Source organism: Tupaia chinensis, unplaced genomic scaffold, assembly GCF_000334495.1.
Source record: "Tupaia chinensis unplaced genomic scaffold, TupChi_1.0 Scaffold000442_1, whole genome shotgun sequence".
NCBI lineage: Eukaryota > Metazoa > Chordata > Mammalia > Scandentia > Tupaiidae > Tupaia > Tupaia belangeri.
In genome coordinates, this window is record NW_006159947.1 from 161357 (window position 1) to 170079 (window position 8723).

The 8723-nt window shown below is 40.3% G+C and overlaps 1 protein-coding gene across 1 annotated transcript in view; it reads left to right on the plus strand.

Annotated features, from left to right (window-relative positions):
- Positions 1–8723, plus strand: part of SLC30A9 (solute carrier family 30 member 9) — a gene marked incomplete at its 5' end in the record, with an annotated part of 59615 nt that overhangs the window by 36945 nt on the left and 13947 nt on the right. Inside the window, 5 exon segments of the mRNA XM_027774489.1 lie at positions 541–676; positions 3273–3312; positions 4821–4892; positions 6112–6219; positions 8662–8723. Coding sequence (XP_027630290.1) covers positions 541–676; positions 3273–3312; positions 4821–4892; positions 6112–6219; positions 8662–8723 — 418 coding nt within the window.

Genomic DNA, 8723 nt, shown 5'->3' on the forward strand with positions numbered 1-8723 from the left:
CAACTCAGTAGTTAAAGTCGCTGTATGCTAAACTGTTTAGAACCAGCAATCAGTTGAATGTGCTGAACTGTTCAGTATCTAGCATCAAATTATAAGTGATATAAATCATAGAGTAGTTGCACAAAAAGACCAAAATATTCAACTAGAGGTTGCATTACAAGGAAATTGAAGTGTTATCCTGTTCATTAAACATCTGAATGCATCTTCCTAAGAGATTAATTTTGCCAGTGTCTGTGATGCATAACAGTAAAGCAGCTCTTCTAAATTAAAATAGGCTATATGAAAGACAAGTTACAAAATACCTGAACTAAGTGGCATTTTTAATTTTTATGTATTTTCTTGCATTTGTTTTCCACTTCATATATTGTTTTTCCAATTAGATTGGAGTTTGGCACTTATATTTTACTTAAATATAAAACTATAACATCTTGATATTCAAAGAATTTTTGTATTTTCTTTTGCATTGACTTATTAAGCATGTATTCCCAAAGAATTTATTTATATTTCTTGCAAACTAGATTATCTTTTTTTATTTTTCAGGTATGGGTTTTCAAATATGCGCTATATTTCTTCGCTGATTAGTGGTGTTGGTATTTTCATGATGGGTGCAGGACTGTCATGGTACCATGGAATCATGGGATTGCTTCATCCTCAGCCAATGGAATCCCTTCTATGGGTAATTCTCTTGCTTTCTCAGTGTTAATGGACTGCGGCAGTGATTGGAGTACAGTAGAATGCCTTTGGCACAGAGTGTTAGGGGATGAGAATAACCTACGCCTTCTTGACTGCATTATCTAGGGTTATGTATCTGTAGTTGTGTTTTCTAGAGGTATGGCCTCTAGATCCATTTGATTCAATGATGTTAAATAAGAGGATCTCTTTAGGTCCAATTATTAAGCCTTGATTCTTTGGTTAAAATTTGGGGTAGTTTCATAAATCTCTCCAGTTCCTGGTGAACACAGTCATCTCCCCCACTCACGCAGCCAGTTTCAGTTCGTAGACTTCCTGTGTAGGCGTGCATCTGACACAGTTTGCTGTGGTCTCCAGGCTCCTGGGGACACACATCAAGCTTCCTGAGCACTCTCAACAACTCAGCAGTTTCTGCCAAAGAGATCATCACAGTGGGCCTCCTTAACTGCAGATCTTTTTGTGTGGTCTCCTGGGTATGGAGCTAGTGGAAGGGGCTGTCTAATGGGTAGAGGTCCCAGGCTTGGGCCACCATCTGTCCAGTAGAATAGTACCCTCATTCTGGAATATGACCATACTTGTTTTGTTGTTGTTGTTGTTTGAGAGATTTTTTTTTTTTTTGGCTACACGGCGTGTGTGCTCTCCAGAAAGACAGAGAGACAGAGACAGAAAGCTAGAAATCACCCCCCAGGGAGGATGGCCACACTGCAGTCCCTTCTCCTCCATTCTCCTCTCAGGATCTTGGGCACACACGCACACGCTCCCAGCATGGGAGTCCAGTGACATAGCCATTATGCTAACTGCTGGTCCCATGGCCGTACTTGTAACCTATTTGTTTCTGTTTTGTGTTGTAGCTAGAACAGAATAGAATCTCATTTTAACATCCTGTTACACCATCTAAATCTGCATAATAATAACAAGCTTGTTAAACCAGGTTTATTTACATTTGTTATTGACTAGATTCTTACAGTTTTTATTGATCAGTTTCTTATCATAATACATTTCACGTAATTAGAATGAACAAAAAGTATTCTCCCTTCATTCAAAAAGATTTGGGCATTTTATAGATTCCTCATTATGCTAACATTCATCTAATTTGTATAACATCACTTTATAGAGGGAAAGTAGTCTCTGGAGTTAGAGATTGATTAATTAGTTAAAGGTTTAATTATATATAAGTTTTAAAACTTCTGAAAGCTCTTGTGTCTTTCGGCGTGGAAATAGGGTTCCATTAGACTGTGACCCTTTGTTAAATAAGTAGTAGATTCAACACACCGTACGTCGGTTCATTGACGAGGTGTTATTTTGGAATCCTTGGTTGATTTATACTGTTTTCCTTTATTGAGTGGTAAGTGTGTCTTAAATCTTTTTTTGGTAGAAAATGGAAGGATTAAAAAGAGCTATTTGAAAATTTAGCTACTATTTTAATTATGTTTTAGGTTGGCAGTGAGAGTCAGTGGAAAGAGCCTGGAATTAAGATTAGAAGGCCTGCATTCTAGTCTGTCATTTTATACATGCGGACAAATCACACAGCCTTGGTCAATCTCCGGTTTCTTAATAGAATTATGAGTGCTGGCCTCAGTTTGAAATTTCCAAAGCTCCATTTCAGTAAAGCCTGGGATCCCAGAAGGGTATTTTTTTTTTTTTTAAGAGGTTTTTCGCTATAGGGCGCGTGCGCTCACCAGACAGACAGATAAAAAGCAAGAAATCACCCCCCAGGGGGGATGGCCACGCCGCAATTCCTTCTCCTCCATTCTCCTCTCAGGATCTTGGGCATGCACGCACATGCGCCCAGCGTGAGCTTAAGCCACCGGGTCCGGGACATGAACCTGTGGTCGACTACATGGGAGTCCAGCGACATAGCCATTATGCTAACTGCTGGTCCCCTCAGAAGGGCATATTGAAAATAGTTGACATGTTCTATAGATTTTAATTTCATTGAAAATTTTTAGGTCAGCCAGGGGGTTGCATTGGTAATGCAGTGCTCCACAGTGCCTATGGGAAGGTCCTGGGTTCACGTCCCGAGGTCTCCCTGTACATGCTGGCTGCACGTGTGCGTGCCCGGTGATCCTAGCTGGCTGGGGCTGGGGGCTGATTATGGCATGAAGACCCTGTTGGGGATGCCTGGCTCTTCATCTTTCTCTCTCTCATGGGAGGAATAAATTTAAAAAGTTAAAACCCAGCTTTATGAAAATTTTCAAAATATGTGTTGCTAGGTTAGCTCTCTTTGTACGTCTTGTGCTAAAGCTTCCCTTTCCATTTTGATATATTTGAAGAGTCATAGAACTGCAAGGGAAGCCATTGTACCAAAACAAATCCTTGATTCCTGTTTGTAACTACTTACCTTTCAGAATCAGTATTCTCTTGTATTAGGCATGAGTGTGGTTGTGGACCTCTCTGCATCTGGTGTCCACGTACCAGATTTCAAGGGTTTGTATCCACATCTTGTTCTCATTTGAGTTGTTTCTGTCAGTATTCTTATCTTGCTTAGATCTGAATTTGGACCTTATGAACTTAATGCATGAACAATTGTGATTTTTTTAGTGGAAGACAACTTATGCTTTGCTTTAATATTTATTTTCTAGGCATACTGTATTTTAGCAGGATCATTAGTATCTGAAGGAGGTATGTACTGTCACAAAGTATTTATTTTAATTTAGTAATACGTATTCCGCAGTCCTTTATCAGTAGTTTGCTAAGTTCTGTTGACTAAGGGAAATTGTGAGACTAGGAATCTAAGCTTTGTCTACCTAGAGAGTAAAGTGTTATATAAGATACTTTGGTGGTTCCTGTAATAGATGGGGTAGGGGGAAAGACATGTTTTGTTGGTTAGTCTCATATGCACAGAGCATTTGAATGACGTGTAAAAACAACTATTCAGCCACTTTTTGTTTGATGACCTACCTGTTTAATGACCACTCAGACTTGAGACCAGTTCTCTAGCACATGAAATCTGCTTTCTCTTTCTCAGTCTTGGGAATTCCTTTGCTCCTTCTTTGTGTGGGTCCCACGGTTAGTTAGTGTAAGTGTTCACAATCATGCAAGACTACATATTTTGTTCATAAATGTGTACTTTACCGTGCACCCCTAGTAATCGTCAGAATAAATAAAAGCGATTATGCTGGATTTATATTATCGTGTCGTGGTGTGTCTTGTGGCTTTCTGGCGCTTAGCTAACATATGCTTTTTGTGTGGATGGAATGACATTATTTTAGTGGGATGTCACATGCTGCCTGTCGAGAAACACATACTCTGTGGCCCCATGACACACCACAAGACATCCGCCTTTCAGGCCCTTGCTCACTGACCGGTTTGCTTAGTGACCTAGTCACAGGAACGGAGCTGGGTTGTTCCACGAGGAGTACCTCTACTGAGGGTTTAAAAATCTGGTTTGAGCAGTGTTAATCAGAAGGCTGTCTCCTCTTGGAATGGGGCTGTTTCCAAGTTTCTGAAATACACAGATAACTGCTAATGTCAGTATGAAGCTACCTGATTCACTGCTGTACCTACCGTATTGTCACTGTGTGTGCCTACTGCCTTTTCATCTGTTTTAAAAACTATTACTCTTAATTGACAGGCTGTAGTTGGGTATATTTTCGGGGCCCTTTGTAGTCGGTAGCCTGTGAAATGGGGATAATACCATCTGCCTCTAAAGGTTGGGGTGATCAGAAGTGGTTGTGCTTAGTATGGGGCCTGCCAGATGTTAGTCGGAGCTGTTTGATAAGTAGGGCTGCTGTGTACGGGAATTATATTTAATTATTATGGTTTAGAAATACGGGATTCATTTCATTATAATGATTAATTGGGGTCATGATAATGACTAGTTAATATAGAACTTTTCCTTACTGCCAACCCTGGCATTAGAAGGTTGTGCTTAGGGCCTGGCAGGTGGCGTGGTGGTTGAGGGCACTGGACTCCTACATGGCCGACCACAGTTTGAGTCCTGGACCTGGCAGCTTGCTTTCTCATTTTCTCTCATCAAATTAAAATAATAAATAAATAAAGTTAAAATTTAAAAATAATTCTTTAAAGAAGAGAGATTGTCTTTATTTATCTTTTCAAATGCTATCTTTTTTGAAGCTTAGAGATATGAAATTTCTTTCTTGCTCAAACGAATGCTTTTCTTCTTTCAGCAACACTTCTTGTTGCTGTAAATGAACTTCGTAGGAGTGCTCGGGCCAAAGGAATGTCATTTTATAAATATGGTATGTATTGAGAAACTAGATGTTTATTCCACCTTCCTTTTTAGCTTAAATATACTTAGTACTGGGGCCAGCAGATGGTGTAATGGTTACATCGCTGGACTCCCACATAGTTGACTGTGGTTCAAGTCCTGGGTATGACAGCTTGAAACTCAGGCCAGGTGAGTATGTGTGCGTGCCCAAGATCCGTAGAGGAGATGGAGGAGAAGGGATTGTGGTGTGGTCATCACTCTGGGGGATGTTTTCTTGCTTTCTGTCTCTCTGGCAAGTGCATGCATCCTATAGTAGAAATCTCTCTTTAAAAAAAATGTACCTACCGGGACCAGCAGTTAGCGTAATGGCTCTGTCGCTGAACTCCCATGTAGGCCACTGCGGTTCTAGTCCTGGACCTGGTGGCTTAAACTCACACCAGGCGCGTGTGCATGCGTGCCCAAGATCCCGAGAGGAGAATGGAGGAGAGGGGATTGTGACGTGGCCATCCCCCGTGGGGGATGATTTCTCTCTGTCTCTGTCTCTCTCTGTCTTTCTGGTGAGCACATGCTCCCTATAGCAAAAAGTTCTCAAAAAAAAAAAAAAATGTACCTACCTAGTACTATTGCTTTGTTCCCATTAGATGTGTATAATATATCTGTTTGTCTCATGTGGCTCTTTTAATTAATTAATTAATTAATTAATTAAAAATTTAATAGATTGATTAAATGCTAGAGGGTGATGCTAGAAGGCATGTGTGCAATGCTAGCGGGAGAGAGACAGAAAGTGCCCCCCATGGGGCCTGGTCACTCTGCAGTCCACAGTCCTCATCCCATCGGGATCCTGGGTACAGAACCTGGGTGTTTCTCAAACTGCTGTAGTTGGCCACGTGGAATTAACGCTCCCTTCACAAGGTGCTTAACCACTGCACTGGAGGGCCAGCCTGTCAGCTCTTTTAAAGAGAGAGATGGAATGCAGTTTGACTATGGATATTTTATATATTTGACTAAAGCGAACTTATGTCTCTGCATGACTCCAGAGAGTAATTTGACTTTTATCAGTTATTGTTGACACATAAGCCAAGGAATTAATGTTTACTTTAAGTAAGATCATAAAAATGATCATTTCTTATACTTTTTAAAATCTTAATTTATATATGGACTTTAAATGGATGTAACTGAAGTGTCACCTGGTAATACCAAATTAAGATTTCAGACATTTTTTTTTTTCTTGTCTCTCCGCGATGCTTCAGTGATGGAAAGTCGTGACCCCAGTACAAATGTGGTCTTGTTGGAGGACACCGCAGCGGTCTTGGGGGTCATAATAGCTGCCACCTGCATGGGCCTTACTTCTATAACAGGTAAATCATTCTTCAAGTGTAAGTGATGTCTTCAGACTACTCAAGTAATTCTCTAATGTGTGGGAATTTTTCCTTGTACCACCTCATAGCTCTAGAACAGAAGATTATTACATGTGAATTCGATACTAGTCATTTTTGTGTATAAACCCTTTGGTCAGTGAAAATGTTCAGTTTTCTCCAAGTTAGAAATGTCTCTAAACTCTCAATAAGGGAGGCTGTTTGTAGATTTCTGTAATGGTCTTAACCCTTCTAGCTGTGACTTAATACTATGCAGTCACTGTGAACTTTTAAGTTCTTTGCTTATGCAAGTCTGAATAGCATTGGCCCCAGATCACAGGTTTATTGAGGTAATGTGAATGAGAGGTTTTGGAAACTCTTTTGTTCTAAATAAAGGTACGCTGTGTCTCTGTTTATCTTTCTCCATTCAAAGTGCCAGTAACAACAGCTGCCTCCTCCCTGTTCCCTTAACTCCCCGTAGGTCAGCCTCACCCTCATTTTGGTAGGTAGTTCAGTGCTCTGCGGGCCAGTGCTACACAGGCGGACGCACTGCAGCAGCATGAAAAGACGCACTTTATAAAATCAGAATTCTTTCGGAATGGAACTTCTATTTTTTTTTCCCATTCATTCTTGCATATTTAAAATAATTTTAGGTGATGGCGTTGCCACGGTTCTGCGATGTCTCTTCAAATAGTCTGAAATGCAAATACCTCTTTTTCATTTTAATGCTCATTTTATGACTAAACTAGTATTCTCTCATGTTCGTTGTGATCTGGAATGTTTCTAAAAGTATTAATTATTCTCCTGGTTGACCTTACAGTTAAAATATTTTTTTGGATATCAACTTATTGGCAACTTTAAGGCTTAAGGAAAGTCTGATTTGATATATAGTCAAGTTTTAATAGATATATTTTCTTTTACGTAAGACATATTAGACAAATCAAACTTAGAAAAATATATGTGAATGTCACATAAATTAAGATATTAATTCATTTTTAGAATATTTATTTCTTCCATGAGATAAAGTATTAAGAACATTTTTTCTTTCTTTTTAAAATCAAAGGGTGTGTGTGCGCTCTCCAGAGAGAGGGAGAGGGAGAACACCCCCCACACCTCCCCAGTGGGGCACAGTTACACCTCAATCCTTTTTGCATTTCTCAGTCCTGTCAGGGGTTTGAGCACACATGCACATGTGCTTGGCGTGTTTTTCAAGCTGCTAGAGTTGGGATTTAAACCATGGTTGGCTATGTGGGATCCAGGTCCCTTACCTACTAGGCCACAGGGCCCACCCTGAGACAGCACCCTGGTGTACGAGGGGAGGTCTCTGCACACAGGCCCAGAGCCTTCCCATGGGACAGCCTCGCGGAGACTCTTGTCTAACTCTGTGCCACTGCCCAGCCCCACAATTTATTTAAATTAAATAATATGCCAAAAAATTTGTATTTTCTTACAGAAGTATTTTTCCCACGTAATATTCTTGTTCCGCACATGTATATTTCAAAATAAAAGTTATTCTTTAAATTTGGATTTCTGAAGAACAGTTTTTAACTTCAAACTTGCTCCTTGTAAGCCTCCTTGTAAATTGTATTTTGCCAGTACACTCAAGGAGTTAAGTAGGTTGAGGACTTTTCATCTTTGGAATAAAGACAGTAGATAATAAATCAGCCTTTATGGCCTAACAGTTTAAGACAAACTTTAGAATGAGAAAGACCTCGAGTGTGTGGGGAACCATAACACTGAACCCCACTTCCAGAATCTCTGATTCAGAGGGTCTGGGACGAGGCCTGAGAATTTGCATTTCTACCAATTTCTCAAGCGATGTTGAAACTGCTGGTCCAGGAACCCCGTTTGAGAACTGCCGCTCTCGGGCACCCGTAGTGGGTGCTGAGTTAGCATTTCTCCTTTGTCTGGAGAACGGCACTGGAGATCGGAATGCGTCATGTATGTGGTATATGTATATACGTGATGTGTGATATATGTCATGCATGTGATCTATGTCTATATCTCATTCTTGGTTGAATGAAGAAGGAGTCACTTGTATCATTTCTGGTAGGGATAAGACACACAAAAAATGGTTATTTCAGCTTTTGAGTTCAGTTACTTTGTCAATCTGCGGCCTGTTGGTTCTTCTAGAAGAAGTGTTTTTTTCCGCATGCTATCATTTATATGTATGTGGGACCTTTAATGTAAAAATGTGGTGAACCCTCACCCCCGTAATGACCAAATGGAAGAAACAGATCATAACTAACTAAGTCCAATAGCACTTCTACGTAATATGAAGGTGGCAGGGTGAAACTCTGAATGCTCATCAGAGAATCCATTAGGGAATTAGCGATACGTTGCTGGTATCCCTTGACTGAGTACTTCTAGCTCTTGGCTCTGTAAAGCTCATGGAAATCAGAGACAAATGTTTTAACGTACTGATTTTTTGTGTGCTTTATTTAGGCAATCCGCTCTACGACAGCCTGGGATCTCTGGGCGTGGGCACCTTACTCGGTGTGGTGTCG